Source organism: Pseudorasbora parva, chromosome 17 (assembly GCF_024679245.1).
Source record: "Pseudorasbora parva isolate DD20220531a chromosome 17, ASM2467924v1, whole genome shotgun sequence".
Lineage (NCBI taxonomy): Eukaryota > Metazoa > Chordata > Actinopteri > Cypriniformes > Gobionidae > Pseudorasbora > Pseudorasbora parva.
Window position 1 is genome coordinate 33,015,147 of NC_090188.1, and position 16,763 is coordinate 33,031,909.

Below are 16,763 nucleotides of genomic sequence, written 5' to 3' on the forward strand. Positions count from 1 at the left end.
TCTCTGCCAACATCTCTTTGGGATAGTTTTAAATGGTTATTTTTAAGGAGTTATTAATGTACATTTCAGACCCTAATGGTGTCATCCTCAGCGTGGCCCAGGCCAGCGCCATGGATCATGTCCTAACCACACTACAGGAGGGGTGAGAGATTAGTGTAATGCGCTGTCCTCTTCCAGCTACGAGACAAATAACTTCAACAAAGCCGTAATTACCCCAAACACCAAGAGCACGCTAATTAGCAAACCTGCCATGGATTGGCTCACATCAAAAGAAAGTGCCCCCCAGAGGAGACTCACAACAACGTTACCCATATTTCAGTGACCAGAATAACACTAATGCCTTGTTAATGAGCAGCTTCATCTGTATTAAACAGACCAATGATACAATATATATTGCCAAAAGTTTTGGGACAGCTGCCTTTACATGCACATGAACTTTAATGACATCCCATTCTTAATCCGTAGGGTTTAATATGGAGTTGGTTCACCCTTTACAGCTATAACAGCTTCAACTCTTCTGGGAAGGCTTTCCACAAGGTTTAGGAGTGTGTTTATGGGAATTTTGTACCGTTTTTCTAGAAGGGCATTTGTGAGGTCAGGCACTGATGTTGGACGAGAAGGTCTGTCTCCACTCTAATTCATCCCAAAGGTGTTCTGTCGGGTTGAGGTCATGGCTCTGTGCACTGCAGCCCTGTTAAGTTCCTCCAAACTCGCTTATCCATGTCTTTATGGATCTTGCTTTGTGCGCTGGTGCGCAGTCATGTTGGAACAGGAAGGAACAGACCTCCAAACTGTTCCCACAAAGTTGGGAGCATGCAGTTTTTCAAAATTTCTTGGAAGAATTAAGAGTTCCTTTCACTGGAACTAAGGGGCCAGGCCCAACCCCTGAAAACAACCCCACACCATAATCACCCCTCCACCAAACTTTACACTTGGTGCAATGAGGTCAGGCAAGTACCGTTCTCCTGGCAACCGCCAAACCCAGGCTAATCCATCGGATTGCGAGACAGGAAAGCTGATCCTCTGGATTCACTCCAGAGAACACTTCTTCTCTCCTGAAATATCCAGAAATTTATATTTTAGGCAACCTCCATATTTGGTGTTGACAACCACTAAACCGCTTGCAAATCGCTCAATATGCTATATCATCAACATTTACCAGACTAGTGTGCTGTAATATTTACCAGGAAGTTTGCTTTGAAATGCTTTTATTTTGTAAAATTTTGTTTAACATTTAGAAAAAAAGAGCTTATAATCTCTCATTATGCTATAGAATCACCAAATATTGGTTTCAATTTTTTTTTTGTCAACTTGTTTTCTTTTAATTAGAACAGGTAGTGTATTGACCTGAGTTTATGCATTTCAGTTTTCAAGTGAAAAAAAACAACATTATTTATGGATAATATTCAACAAAATATGGAAACCATTGTTTTGCAGACCAGTACTGTAACTCTTTCCCCACCAGTGTTTAAAAAAAAAAAAAAAAAAAAAAAAAGTTGCTAGCCACCGCCAGGGTTTTTGACCATTTTCACAAAAATGTAATAGCCCATAGAATATATATTTTGTTATGAATATCTGAGCATGCAATATATGAAAAGAAAGAGCTGACCCTTTTCTTTAAAGAATAAATAAATAAATAAATAAATAAGAACTGTTTTATTCTAGCTTCATGCATTCCTTCTTTATCAACACGTGAAAATAGGGTAAGTTTCATGAAAAAAGCTACATTTTGAACAAAAAGCTGAGAAATTCTGAGAAAAACTGTATCCAGATCAGATTCAGAACGATTATCAAACACAGATGGAGTAGATCGAGTCCATCAACTCCCCTAATGCTTGCAGAGTCCTGCTCGTCCTGGGTCAACATTTCATTTATTTGATGTTTAATGTTAATGATCATGTTGTTTTGCATTTGTTTACATGTGATCTATTGTTTCACTGCATCTTCCTTGTGTGTGTTTTGATCAGGAGATTCAGTACTCATTCAGAAGATGCGTAATAGGGTCCCTAACATCTACCAGTGAAAACACGGAAACACATATTTTGTCTCTTTTTGTACAAAAAGTCATACACTGTGAACCCTACAACTCAAAATAATTAATTAAGAGTTGAGCCAACTCAAATTAAACAAATGAGTTCAAACGAATTAACTTAAAGGACAACTCCGGCGAATTTTTAAGTTTATCTTGATCGTTATATCTTTGTGAGTACAGTCTATAGACCCAACACAGAGTTATTACAGTTAATGCCCCCCTCAGCTAAAACGGCAGCTTTGGGGGCATAAATGTAAAGGGTGTCTTTGTGCCTCTTAACAGACACTTATGTGACACTTATGCTGATCACTCAAGTTACTTTAGTTACTCACTTTCTGACATAAATAACAGTCCCTCTGAATATAAATAAACTAATGTCTTGAATTATATGTTGTAACTCAGTTCACTGAACTGAGTCATGTTTTGCTGAGAGAACTGATGAACTTACGAGCCGCTGATACTGAGCATGTGCGTCTGAACGTGCAGAGGTTCTCAGATCAGTAGCACAGAATCAAAACAGTTTCTCTCGGGCACGTTCAATATTGAGAACCGACAAGCCGTGAGCCAACACAGTCTCACTCCCTACTCGTCAAATGTCTGACGCATGGTCAAGGGACCATGGCGTCACTTTTGAACGCAATGGGTATACCTTTGGCGTTATTTTCAACCCATTCTCACTCCCAAGGCGTCAAAAACCGAAGCATGGTCAACTGCCTTCCGCGTCACAATTAAGACGCTAAAGGTGCCCCAAGGCGTCATGTTTCGACGCGCTGGGTGTTCCATTCATTTCAGTGAGAAACCTTTGGCGTCATAAACAGACGCGCTGGGTATTAGTAATGTTATCGTCATGGTGAAATTGTATTAGTTTATAATTTTGCCATTATGACATGTTGGAGTGTGTTTTTCAATTTAATCAGCAAGCATAATTTTATTTACATTTATTTTATTTACGCTATTTAGACATGCTTAACATGTAACCCAACCCCATCCCATCCCTAAACCTACCCATTTGTCTGAACATGATATAAAACACAGGATATATCCTGACATATACGACTGCATACACAAGTTATTCAAAAAAGTTAAATAATCCAAGTTTTCCGAGGCCAAACGATTGATTTGTATGAAGAAAATCCCGAAAAGCGATCAGCATCTCCATCCGCAGAAGATCATCAACAAACACAATCAAATTTCAAATATTGGCGCCGGTTACGTGAGATTTCATAGTGAAATTGCATTGGCTCTCGTATGTCTTGTGACCAATTGCGTCATTACGTCAGCATTGATTGTAAAATGTCATTGGCTCTCGTGTGTCTTGTGACCGATTGCGTCATGCTCAGGAGTCTTTTGAATTATTTGAATGAGAAATGAATGAGTTCGTTCACGGGGCAGCGGGATCATCATTTCAGCGATTAAAACATCAAGATCGACTCTGTTCTTCACATGAAGATATCGAATGACTTCAGAAGACTTGGAATGCAACATGAGTTAATACTTTTATACTGCTTTGGTCAGTTTTTGCAATAAATACCTGTGTCTGTACATTTATTTGCCTGTTATGTGTTTTATATTGTTTAGATATGGGTAGGTTTAGGGTAGGAGTGGAGTTAGTTGCTCCGAAATATAAAAGTAGCCTTTAAATATTAATAAAATCATGTCTGCTTTTATAAACGCAAATAATTAAATGCGTCTGTTTATGACGCCAAAGGTTTATCATTGTAATGAATGGAGCACCCAGCGCGTCGCAAAATGACGCCCAGGGGCACCTTTAGCGTCTTAATTGTGACGCGGAAGGCAGTGCAGGGTAGTCCGATAGACTTCTATAGAACTCAACTGCGTTGAAATTTGACGTCTTGGGTCCGCACACCGCAACCCGTTGTCTGCCTTATGGGTCGACAGTACAATCAATAAAAATAAAAAGGAATAGGTTACAAAAACTATTTATGCCAGGGCGAGTCAAATGGTGGCCCCCAGATCATTTTTATCTGGCGCTCCAACTGGTTTTTGATGTTTAAAAACCCCCGCAATTGGATATCAAAGTGCCCTCTATATAAAGGTTTGGCGCGTTCGTCTTCGGTGATTTTAACAACGCACATGATGTACAACCGCATTCAGCGGTGAGTTTAACAACGCTCAACTGCAGGTAAAACGGCATTCAAAGGTGAGTTTGATCTAAGCAACGCTCAACTGCAGGTAAAGGGGCATTAAAAGGTGAGTTTAACAACGCTCCAAGGCGCATACAAGTAAGCAGTTTAAGCGTTTTCTTGTCCAGGTATGACACTGCTTTATTTATAGCATGCTGGATAACGTATTTTTATCGGAGGTTTGTTGATTATAATAAATATAATATGCTACGATTGAGTTCAATTAATCTTTTTTTATGATTATTATTTAATTTTTATTTTTATTAAATCCTCAAAATTAAACGCTGATGTCACCGTATGGGCGATCCCAAGGTTCATTGCGATTTTCTACTCGGTAAGTATAAGGGTTAATTAATAGAGATGGATTACACATCAAATTACACATCAAAAACTGTTCAATCAGGACAAGACGTTGTGTTTAGAAACTTTAGATTTGTAAGGTGGCCATTTCTTATGACGATAAATAATAGGACATTATAAAAATATAGCTTTCTGCACCAAATGTGCGGGCTAGCACATGTTAGCTACTTTAATTCAAGGTCATTTTTGTCGAATATAATCATGTATGATACAATCATAGAGGGATGTAAGATTTTTTGAAGTATTGCATTAAGAAGCATTGCATTAGCCCACAACTATTATCCAACATTATAAATGTTCAGAATGAAGAACGGTGTTGCCAGATTGGTTTGTTTTACAGTCTAATTGTTAAAAATCAACGCAAAATTATATAATACACAACCAAAATAAATCCATAATTGACAACACAAATGAATCCATAACTACTACACTGTAGCATAACAATTTTTCAATATGAAATAAAACAATTCATATGTATTGTAATGTAATAAGTAATGCTGTCGTCAATTATTGACTGATTCAAAGTAAGCTTCCAAAATAAGTAAATTAGAAAATATATAACAATGACACGTATGAAAAATGATTGGTTATGCCAATAAGTTGTGTTGTGTTTGTTGATGCTGTCTAAAGTGCACTGTATAAAGTGTGTGTGTGTGTGTGTGTGTGTGTGTGTGTGTGTGTGTGTGTGTGTGTGTGTGTGTGTGTGTGTGTGTGTGATGTAGATTTTAAAATGTCTCCAAAGAAGTTCAAGCCTTGCCCATTCTGCCAAGCACCTAACCCAGTGAGGGAAAGTTTAATAGAGCATTATGTCCATAATTCAAACATTGGTTGGTATCAATATCAGCCATGAGTATCAAGATCAGTCCATACCTAGTGATATATTTTATTGTGAGTTGGCAGGCAACACCCAGCACTACAGTATTCTAGCCTAATATTTATATAAGCACCCACAGACGATTAAAGCCACCACATCCCAAAGCATTGGCAAACTAGACCAACATTTTCTCAAGTTCTTAAACCTTTAGTTATTCAGTATGTATGTAGTTGTTTGAACATGATCTTCAAATCTGAATTTATATTCTTTCCCTTCTCTCAACAGGTCCCCTAGTCCCTTCATCATTTACTTTCAAACTTCAGCTTCGTTACAAAGCAAAAACAAAGGCACTTTTAAGAGCCACGTTTGTCTAGTTAATTGTTGTCAGTCTGTTTGGTTCTCTGTTGTTCTTGCTCTTTTGCTCTCCCCCCCTATCTCTTTAGTGTTGTCTTTTTTGTCCTTGTTCATCATGAGTGACAATTCCAGTTTCAAACAGGTCCTTAATGAGCTTGATGAGCTGGTTGAAAAATCTAAATTAAATTATGAACTCCAGACCTTGGAAGATTTTATCAATAAGATGCCGGGAGAACTTGAGGCAGCACCATCCACCAGCCAGCAACCAGTCCAGAAGGCTCCACCATCCACCAGCCATCAACCTGTCAGGTGGCTGAAGAGAGACAGTGATGGAAATGTTGTCTATGACAGACCAAGGTCATCCCGAAACCAAACAGGTCAGTTTTCTTTTTTCAGTCATATTACTTTAAGGAGAACTCCTCTGTTTTTTCACATATATCTAAAATAGAGATATAGATTGTTTTACCATTTGGGATTGAATACATGAATCAGTAGCATGTCTGGCATGAGAAATTAGGTTTTTATTACATTCTCATCCAAAGCGGTATAGACAACGAAATTGGGCCAATAGAATTTTGTATCATTGTGTGGAATAAAATTAGCTTTTAAAACTCTGGAATTGTAATGCTGTAAAGGTTAATTTGTTTTGTTTTTTCTGCTGCAGCTACTAGTCACAGCTACAGTCGTAAGACTGGTGCACATAGGATGTTGGACAGCAGCGTTGCAATAGCTGACTACTGTCCTCCTGACACTGTTGGTATGTTCTTCATTTTATCTCTATTAGTTCATTATGTTTATAGATTCTAATAATTAGAATGTAAATTACATGTTTTTTTGTGACAGAATAACCAACAACATCCATGTTGCACACTTTGATAGTGTAGAAAGTTTTTTTTAAATATGATTTACTATTTTAACAGAGACTTTCCTTGAAGAGCTAAACCACTCACAGGTTGATGACTTGGATGATCAGGAAACAGCACCAGCACCACCACGAGCTTCCTCAGACTGGTCTACTCGAAAAAGTCTCCTCTCAGAGAGGTGGGAGAAAGAGAGACCCTGTCTGGTTAATACCATGGTGGCACAACAAAATGTGACTACTCAGATCTGCCAACAATGTGGCAGCAGTCCAGCTGTTATCCGTTGTCGTGACTGCCGACCACAACCATTCTTCTGTGCTGATTGTGATGTCCGCATACACCAAAACCACGTGTTCCACAACAGGGATGCAACAATAGCTGGATTCTTTCAGCCATTGCCTCCAACAACCTGTGTCGTGGACAGGGCTCTTTCCCAGTGTGGTAAGCTGTATTTCTTTTTTTTCCTTTTTTTTTTTGTGTGTGTCCCATTTAGGGCTGCACAATTATTGCAATCGTAATTGCAATATGATCCAATGCAACTGCCTAATGGTAAAACCTGCAAATAATCATGATAGGTGACATTTGACTTTTATATTCACGTCATTCATCTTGACTGTGCAACTTCTGGTTGGTGGGTGTGCGTAGTACGTGATGGCTACAAAAATTCTGATTGGTGAAGTTCAGTCGGTCAGAGGATTGTTAGGCCCTGTCTCAAATGGCACCCTAAACCCTCAGGGTCTCCCAGATAGCATGGTGACATTGATTCAATGTTGAAATTCCATCAGAATCATCATTTTGGTTGAGGTTGAAATTTCAATGCTAAGTAATACTGGATCAATGTTGAAAATTCAATGCTAACACCATACTGGACCAATGTTGAAAATTCACTGCTAAATAATATTGGATCAATGTTGATAATTCCATGCTTTTCAGTGTTGAAAAGACAAACATTGAATCAATGCTGATGTTTGGTCATCTTAATTCTCCTCTAGTGAGGCTTACGGTCAATCTATCTGTCACATTATTCAACATGTTAAGGCAAGTCCAAATCAATTGGGTACATTTGTGTGAATGTGAGCACATTTATTATACTCAAAGGATACGATGAGTACACCAACGAGTATGTCAGGGTTGCCCACTTTCAAGTTTAGGTCGGAGTGAGATTTTTTGAGGGCCGGGGGGGGGGGGGGGGGGGGGGGGGGGGTTGGGGTGATGCTTTTCATCTTGATTCAGTATCAGTTTATATCTAGTATAACATAATAATATGTTTGTTTTGGCACTAGTTTAAACATTTCTTGGGTCAAATTATATGTGCCATTCCTTAATATTCACTTGTGACTGCTTATATAAGTATCATTATTCATTAAAAAGATTAGGATGCAAGTTATTTAAGTTTTGAAATTTCACATTTAAAGAAATCTAGTGTTTGATCATCATATCTAAATATTTATTAGAATGCAAAGACTGCAATATATTTTTGACCAACTAGATTAGATACATGTATATTTATTAAAGAGCCATAAGGCACCTAATGGCATTACAAATAAACATTAATATTTTTTATCCACAAAATGACTCTAATTTGCCTCTTTGAATTGGAATTCTCTATTTTAATATTAATTACTACACTAATTGTAATATAAATTTTAGAAGAAATACAAATATTAGAAGAAAAATATTTTAAGTGGTCATTTATTGACAATAATTGTTGCACAAATAGTATTTAGTACCAAAAGATCTCCTCAAAATATTCAATAAATATAATTTAATGAGTATGAGTGTGACCTATTAGTAAGGAATACCTGAGGGCTAAATACAAGAATAACATTAATGTTAACAATGTTGAATCTCTATAACTCTCCATAATAAAACGATCCTGTAAATATGGCTGACTTAATAATCAATAAACACTAACACTATGCTGTACTGTTTACCAAAACTTGCAGCAAACATCTATATGGTGAAACTGTTGTGTATCCGCTTAAGCCATTTAAATTCATTGGCACAGAAGTATTGAGCGCTCATGGGCCACGTGACCAGCGCGCACCGCAGGGAGACGAGAGCATGCAACTCCGCTTTTCAACGACTCTGGCTTTAACATTATGCCACATTAGCGCCAAAACGCTATTTATTGTTTGAATTTCATTAAAACACATTAAAAAAAATTAAAGCTTATAGCTTTGTTTAATATCAAAAGCAGGTTTGGCAATTTGGCGTGAGATTGAGTTGGGCGGAGTGAGAGCGTGAGACAGAGCCTGAAAGCGTGAGTGTCACGCCAGATGCGTGAGAGTTGGCAACCCTGGTATGTGGATTCACAAAGAATACATAAATGTAAATTTTGTAATTGTAAGCCTTTCTTTAAATTTTTCTGGAAGAGTTAAAATTGTATGCGTGTTTGATTTCTGACTCTTCCAATAAGAAAGCTGTAAAAACTATGAATCTTCTTAAAAGGTATTATTTTCCTGCTTACTGGCATGTAATGTTGTCATTCTGTGTTTCATGTTATTACAATAAAAAAAATGTAAAAAACAAATAAATAAAAAACAAAGAACTTCTACCATAAATTTAGTCTATCAGTTTGCAATAAATAAAAATGTAGCCTATTATTATTATTTAAATCATGTAGAATGTACATGCATTTCATTATTTATCTAAAGAATACAGAGTTAATAAAGAATTTAGAATATGTGTCCCTATCGAATGCGCCACAATCCAATCCAGCAGGTGGCGGTAATGCACCTTCAAGACATCCACCAATCAACCAAAGCAAGCACAGCTGAACAGACTTCAATCGCGAAAAAGACACAGGACAACGACCATGTTTTTTAGAGGTAAGTGGCCTACAAAATTATAATTATAAAATTCATCTCAATTTTAATTTAGTGTTTTTATTCATCTTTATGTTTTACAACTTGTGTGCTTCTCCTGAGCGAGTTAGAGTGAACTGCAATGTTAATAATAGTCACATGAGCGCCCTCGTAAGTTACACAACCAACGGCCAGGATAATCTTAATACATTGAGTTTTAGTTTGTTTTTCACCAAACCATATCATATTTGTAATCTTTTTTTTTTCTTAAGATTGGCATATACACTATGAATTGTGTCCAAATTCTGACTCGTGCAACTTTTTTTTTTTTTTTTTGAAACGGTGCTGCACATGCATTCATTGACTTGTGAGCCGATCCTATTTGATTCATTTGGATTTTGAGGCCATATAGGATCGACTCACAAGTCAATGAATGCGCGGCGCGGATCCACAAACGTATCTTACTCGTTGCACACAGATGAATCCTTTTGAATCATCCTATATTTGTCCAGTGTATAAACAAAAGGCGATCGGAAGGTTAGATGAATTTCTGGCTTGTCAGTAATTGTGTTCGCCACTCGTGAGAGTATCTCACAGCTGAAGCAGAACTAGAACTGATTGACCTGTTAGCGCGGTGAGGGGAAATACAATCAGCTCGTAGATCTGCTTCAGCTGTACGATATCATCACGAGAGCCGATCACAATGACATCATTACAGTTTAATCTTTAACGCAGCAAGAAAAAAAGAAAAGAGTGAGATCTTTAAGTTCTGTAGGCAGCTATATCAAAATACAGTAATTTAGTAAACAGTTGTGCCTCCAGTTCGTGTTGTAAATGGAAAAAAAATCTCTTCCAAACCACCATGTAGCCTATACAGCTCCGCTATTTGGTCATTCATTTACTTGTTTCATTTTCACACTTTATTTATTTACTATTAAATACAATAATATTATTAGATAAAACACCGGATATATTCACTTTGCTTTTTCATTCATTGTGTGTCTGCAGGTCCTTTAAAGTCTATTTTAAAATGCATTAATAGTCCTGAATTTAATGTTCCCGTTTTAACTGGGATATCAAGATTTTGATAAAATTTCAAGTTTCACTTCATTTTGTAGTAGGCTATATTTGTAATGTATAATTAATCACATTTCCAAATATTTACTAACTTCTTGTTGTTTTAGATGCTGTGAATGCTGATAAAAAGAGGCATCAGAGTTTATCTTTGCTGGGACGGTGCAGAACTGGCTCCATTACAACCTGAAAGGCTTCGGGGCATTGCTCATGGTGGAAACCCCTGAGTTTGGAGTATTTTATTCTTTCTTCTACCTTCTTTCTTTCAGTAGTACTGTGTCATTTCTGTATTTATTGGCAAGTTTACATTTGTATTTACTTCCATTTTGCAGATGCAAGTTGTCATGCTTTTCCAGGCTCTTCTCATTTGTGTTATAAATTCAGATGTAATTGTTTTAAATCAATGTGAGATTTCCTGTTGTAACTGTGGGGGCACAAATAAAGACATTTGCATCTAAACTGAAGGATGTTGTTTACTTTGAGTGACTTTTTAATGCAAAATTATATCGACTGCAGCCACACATGGTCTCTGATTAAAATGAATAAAATAAAGAGACAAATTAACTGGCATAGAATCCTGCTGTATATAAAGCAAGATTGATCTATTTTTCATTGTTGAAATAACATTATTTCCCGGTGCAAACCTGATGAAAAATCAATGTTATATTTCAATATTGATTCAATGATATTTTGATTGATGCATTAACATTGATTCAACATTGATTCACTTAAATAAGTGGTTTAATTTTAGTTGGAAAACTATTGATTTTAAGCCCATCTTGATCTATTTTTCATCGTTGAAATAACATTATTTTAGGGTGCAAACCTGATGAAAAATCAACATTCTCAACATTGAGATCTCAACATTGATTCAATGATATTTTAGTTGATGCATTAACATTGATTCAACGCTGATTCACTGTTTGTCTGCTATCTGGGCTTCCTCTGAGACCGCCCTTTCATAACGTAATGCCGCTCTGACTGCCGGGTAGAAGTCCTCTGAGTAGCTTGCAAACTTGCGGGCCAGCTGAAGTGATCATCGAGGGTGCATAGCAGCCGCAAAAGCGGCGCTTCCGAGCATCCTTCTTTAAGCTTAAATGACAAATGGGACACCCTACGGTCTTGTGGACTTAACAGACACGCGCACGCAATGGCCATTGTAAGTCCACAAGACCGAAAGTGCACATGAAGTGTGCCATTTGGGACAGGGCCCTAGTCTTCCTATACACTGGCTGTGCTTACCTATCAGAGGTGGCACAAATTAAAGAGACATTTGGAATATTGAACTGAATCGAATCGTTTACATTCAAAAATTGTATTGAAATGGTAATCGCTTTATCTGTCAGAAAAAGTGCAATTATATATTGTACAGCCCTAGTCCCATTCTCAGTTTATTTAAATAACTTCACAGTATAATAGGCTTTAGAGGAATCTTTCGAGTACTTTCTTTGAAACACACTTAATGATCTTTTATCTTTAAAGTTTTTTTAACATTGGTTTAAAAAAAATATATATTACAGAATACTTCCCAGTTAGTACATAGAAAGATGCTTGTCTTTAATCCCTGAATATGATGTGTCTTTCAGTGTGTATTGTGCCGTTGGTGATGCCAGAGAAAATATGTAGTTGTTCTCCAGGACCGTTGAGTGTCAACACAGGAAAAGTTGTTGCTGTGGTTACAATGAATGGTAAGAATGAAAATTAACTTAATGGAACATTCCAGATCAAGTGGCTGTAGCATCCATATCAAATTCTGGGCAAAGTGTCGATAGGGACCTGGGTTGGACTTTAACCTTATTCCACTCCATAGGGCTCAAATATATGCTATATGCCACAGGGCTCTACCACTTGCTTCCTGCCAATTTTCATTAACCTATTTGAATAAAAAAAAAAGGTTGTGCTATTGGCTTCGTAAATGTGTCCTGATCTATTTCCATTCAAGCGTTCCCTATAGTGGTCTGAGCTGGGCAGGATTTTCAGTATTCTGAAAAGTTCCTGCAGTATTCTGTCCCGTGCCGCAATAATGTGACGTTTTAGTCCCGCTCCCGCCCGCATCTATAAACTTATGTCGGGACATGTGGGAAGGACCTCTTGTTCCTAATGCGTTTGTCAGAGTTGTGCATAATACAATGTGTCCTTGATTTTTCCAGGACGATATGATCTCAGTATGCCTGAGATGAAATGCGAGGCATGCAAAGCCACATGGAGCGCTGGAGTAGATGACTTGGTCCGTAATGACTACTGGCCTGCTACCCTTCACTTTTCCACAATGTACGCTACAGATGTGTTTTGTTCATATGAAGAGTTGAAGATGGCAGCACCAGGACTGTCCTGCCAAGCATTTTTAAGAATGCTTGATCAACGAACTGTCCGATTTGGCCGTGTGAGTATTAGGGGTGGGAAACACTAACAAATAGTACTGGTATTAACGTGTATCGCAGAATGACTATGGTGACATTATCAACACATTGATTATTATAATTGGAGTATGTTGATGATATCAAAACATAGTGATTAAGCTATACTCGATACATTGATAGAACATCATCTAAGATTCAAAGTCTTTGTGTAAAACTACCACTCAGTAACGAAATCTAAATTTGTACACCACATTTTATCAACTCAAATTTGGCCTCACCTTTGACATTATTAACTTTAGTTAACTTAACTGTGAATTATGTTGACATGTTTTACTGTTCTGAAACAGACTGGGAAGATCACAGCAGACAGCTTCAGAAAAAGCTTTTTGGAGTGGGAGGCTGTTAAATTTGAGGTGGATAAGATCTGCAGGGAGGCGCATTTTGTCTGTCCTGCGTGCACCCCAGACATGCTTGCTGTTTCTGTGGACGGAAATCGCAAGCACTACCGCTTTAAGAATGCAGCAAGGTACTTACAAAATGTGTATAATTTGCAGTGTTGTTAAAGTAACCTTTGCTGTGTCATATTGAAAGTCAATGTGTACCCTTCTTTTATTTAGATCTGAAGAACAAGCCTTATTTGATGGCATCTTCATTGCAAAAGATGATGAAGTAGAGAGATTTGTGGATTACATTCATTCTACCACCAACCATGTAAACTTGTATAATATTTCCAAAAACACCACCAATAACATCTTACATTTGACATTGTTTGGGTGAGTTCTGACTATTTATATGAACCTTTTACCATGTTGTAGGTCTCTGGAAGAGGTGTCTGTGGAGGGGAGTGGTCAGCTGCCAGGGAAACGTCTCAGAGATCCTCAAGTAAAATTGATGAGGAGGGACTTGAGCTTGCAGTCTGTCGACATGGAGTTTTTCTTGGCGCTCTTAACATGTACAGGGGAGAAATCTATGCTTATCCCCTCTACCTGCAGAACAAGCTGGCAAATAAGCCAATACGCTTTTTTGCCATGGATGTAACCTGCAAGTACTGGCCGTACCTCAACAAAGTGGCAAAAACCTGCCCTGAGCTCCAGCATCTTCTTAGCATGAAACCATTCCTCTCAGTGTTTCATGCCAAAGCCCATGATTTTAAATGTGAGGTAAGAAAACATTACCATGTCGTTAACTGTCCCTAAACACCTGCAAAGGTATGTTGGCAGCATTTAAGCATTTTCTTTAATAGGTTAAATGGAGTGGAGCTTATCAGCAAGGGGCCGGATTGACACTTGGGGAGGAGGTTGAGCAGTGTAACGCCTTCCTCTCTAGGATTGCTGTAACGACGAAGCACATGTCCAAAGCAGGTAAGGTAACCACACACTGCACTACTTAGATTTAAAGTGTGACAAGAAAATTGTAGCCAGTGAGGGACGTGGTAAAACACAGATTAGTGTATTTTTTTCCATTTTTGCAGGACGTACAGACATGCTTACACTGATGGCCATGCGCTGGAATCAGCAAAAGTTTAATAACTTGGCTACTTCACTTGCCTGCCGATATCAGAAGGTAGAGATGATTATTGTTATGTTTTTATATTGTAAATACCTTCTATTGAATATTGTTGAAGGTATAACATTTTTCTTCTTTCATATCCTTTTTTTTTGTTGTTATTTAAGGCCACAAAACGCCTGGAGAGCCAACTTCAGGACCTGGAAAGCATGAGAATCCAGCTGGCAGTGACACAGGTTGAAGTTGAGGGCTGGGTCACTGATATTAAGGAGTGGGCAGAAGGTGAGAGTTATACTATTACTTCAGTGTCTCAGTTCTGCAGAATAATGGGAGACATGCTTCTGCAAATAATTACTGTTTTAAAATGAAATCATACATACACTGTTTTTTTGGTCATGTACTTTTGCAATTAAAATGCAAAATTTTAGTATGTAGTGCATGCACACTGAAAATCATGTCGAAACAAAATGCCAACAAAATTACCACAAAAAAAAGGAAGCAAAGAGGGATAATCCTTATGACTTCCCTGTGATGTTCTGTTACATTGAGACTTAGGTCATTTCAGTTACTGCCATGAAAATGTAAGCGAAATGTTTGCACTTTTCTTCTCAGCAACAGCATCCCAAAAGAATGCCGATCTTGACGTGGTGACCAGTAGAATGGAGGTGCTGGTGGCCAGCATTAAAAGAAGGTCCCAACGCCTTTACAAAGACACCGATGGCAGCAAAGGTCGGGCCCGGATTCGGCGCAAAATCAGAGAGGAGAAGGCCATTCTTAGCTCTGTTGTTGAAAAATACAACAGTATGGTTCCAGATACAGAAAGAGTCATCTTTGACATCATTCTCTCTGACGAGACAGTTTGGCCATGGCAGCTTTCACATTGTGGTATGTACACAAATCTGTTGCCAATTTTGTTAGATTCACATAGTAGCACAACACCAATTATGCCTTATCACAGATTATTTCAGAAATTCTTTGAAAAATACTTAAAATTGACTTATTTTCCACAACTGTATCCCCAGACGCTGTAGATTTGAAAACCAAGAGGAAGGCCTTTGATGTTGTGATGGCAATAAGGAGGCTTGAGGAGGAGAAGAAGATTGTTCTTTCTGAGATGGCAAAGCATTGGAAATCTCTCTCCACTCGTGCAGACACACTCAAGGAGATGTCATGCCAGCTTTCCAGTGAGGCATTGAAAAGTATGTATTTAAGTAATGTGTTCATTGTACATTGTAATTTTTTTTTTCTGATCATTTTTGTTTTACTCCCATAAGGTGAGCTGTGGGATCCAAATGAACAAGGGATCAAGGGTTTCCTCAGCTTAACTTTGAGAAAGAAGCAAGAAGTCAGCAGAAGGATGAAGCATGCAAGAGACTGTTATGCTCAAGTTTTGACTGGAACAAGTATGGACTTCCAGAATGATTGGGATGGATACGACAGTGATTCTGAAATGTCAGATGACTGAGTTTGAGGAGCACTCTAAGTGAGAGATGAGCATTAAATAAATTTTATTTTGAATCCTTATATTTGTCAGTGTTTCCTTTTAATTTTTAGTTGTTTTTTTTAGCAGTGGGGGCAAGTGCAAACAAATTCACCAGTTAACTTAATTTAAAACCGTGTACATATTACCTCTGGGTGCGGACCCCAAGAGGTAACCTCAGTATTTTCAGATCATACGACCTACATTCACTATACAAGCCGATCTGAGATCTAAAATAACGGGCACGTTGGTATAATTCAGGCGGGCATTACTAGTTGCTTGCAGATGTGTCAAAAATGAGTACACATATGTTGTAAATAAAAAATTATTTGTTTATAAATCTCTGCTTCATTATTCAAAATGTGTGTGTTTTCATTGTAACTGGTCAGAATCTGATTGGGGGTAGGGGGGGAGACACATTTGTAAAATGGAGCTTGTCCTCATAATGTTTTCCATGCGTAAATGAAGTTTACAGCTACAATACACGCTATATAAGTTTGTAAAAAATAAAAAGGAACATGCAGGTGTAATGACTCTACAAAACAGCTTTCCCATACATGTTTTCAACCATTGTCACAGCACACCTGAGAAGTCAATAAAAAAAGTAATAGTAGCCTACTTAATAAATTATTAATACAATGATTTTACTTTCATACTGCTCCAGATCCAGGCCTATGTAATGTTTTATGAACAACTTTTCTTGTAGTTTTCTCTTCTTTTTCCTGTTGGCTGCTTTCTAATGAGAAATGTGCATTTTATTTTTACTAAACTAAAGATACAGATAATATACATTCCCTGAATGAAGATTATCTTTCGTTGCTATGGCGGTTACTACGACGCATCTGAAACCACGCAGCTTGCATTATGTACTTCCGCCCAGAAATATTTTATTCACCTTTTTCTCCTCAGAAAAAAATTAAATATGATAAGTGAACAATGCGGTATATTCATGTTAATGCTATTACATTTACT

The 16,763-nt window shown here is 37.6% G+C and overlaps 2 protein-coding genes across 2 annotated transcripts; both read left to right on the forward strand.

The window, feature by feature from the left end:
* Window positions 1-6,662: 6,662 nt before the first annotated feature.
* On the forward strand, window positions 6,663-13,814 carry LOC137044729 (uncharacterized). The gene is made up of 7 exons (XM_067420989.1): window positions 6,663-7,005; window positions 12,032-12,133; window positions 12,596-12,828; window positions 13,153-13,331; window positions 13,423-13,516; window positions 13,621-13,687; window positions 13,798-13,814. Exons 1-7 carry the CDS (start codon window positions 6,780-6,782, stop codon window positions 13,812-13,814), a joined length of 918 nt encoding a protein of 305 aa, XP_067277090.1. The 5' UTR covers window positions 6,663-6,779.
* A 52-nt stretch (window positions 13,815-13,866) lies between these two features.
* LOC137045244 (uncharacterized) lies at window positions 13,867-15,881 on the forward strand. Its single transcript, XM_067421800.1, has 7 exons — window positions 13,867-13,965; window positions 14,049-14,166; window positions 14,277-14,368; window positions 14,479-14,593; window positions 14,924-15,196; window positions 15,334-15,510; window positions 15,586-15,881. Exons 1-7 carry the CDS (start codon window positions 13,912-13,914, stop codon window positions 15,774-15,776), a joined length of 1,020 nt encoding a protein of 339 aa, XP_067277901.1. The 5' UTR covers window positions 13,867-13,911; the 3' UTR covers window positions 15,777-15,881.
* Window positions 15,882-16,763: the final 882 nt, after the last annotated feature.

What these genes read in the sequence shown, in the direction of transcription:
- LOC137044729 (XM_067420989.1), top strand. Translation starts at nt 6,780, where the DNA reads ATGGTGGCACAACAAAATGTGACTACTCAGATCTGCCAACAATGTGGC. An exon ending in GAACTGTCCGATTTGGCCGT is followed by an intron (nt 12,829 to 13,152) that starts GTGAGTATTAGG and finishes GTTCTGAAACAG; the next exon opens with ACTGGGAAGATCACAGCAGA. An exon ending in CGCTTTAAGAATGCAGCAAG is followed by an intron (nt 13,332 to 13,422) that starts GTACTTACAAAA and finishes TCTTTTATTTAG; the next exon opens with ATCTGAAGAACAAGCCTTAT.
- LOC137045244 (XM_067421800.1), top strand. Translation starts at nt 13,912, where the DNA reads ATGAAACCATTCCTCTCAGTGTTTCATGCCAAAGCCCATGATTTTAAA. An exon ending in GAAGCACATGTCCAAAGCAG is followed by an intron (nt 14,167 to 14,276) that starts GTAAGGTAACCA and finishes CCATTTTTGCAG; the next exon opens with GACGTACAGACATGCTTACA. An exon ending in TATTAAGGAGTGGGCAGAAG is followed by an intron (nt 14,594 to 14,923) that starts GTGAGAGTTATA and finishes TTTTCTTCTCAG; the next exon opens with CAACAGCATCCCAAAAGAAT.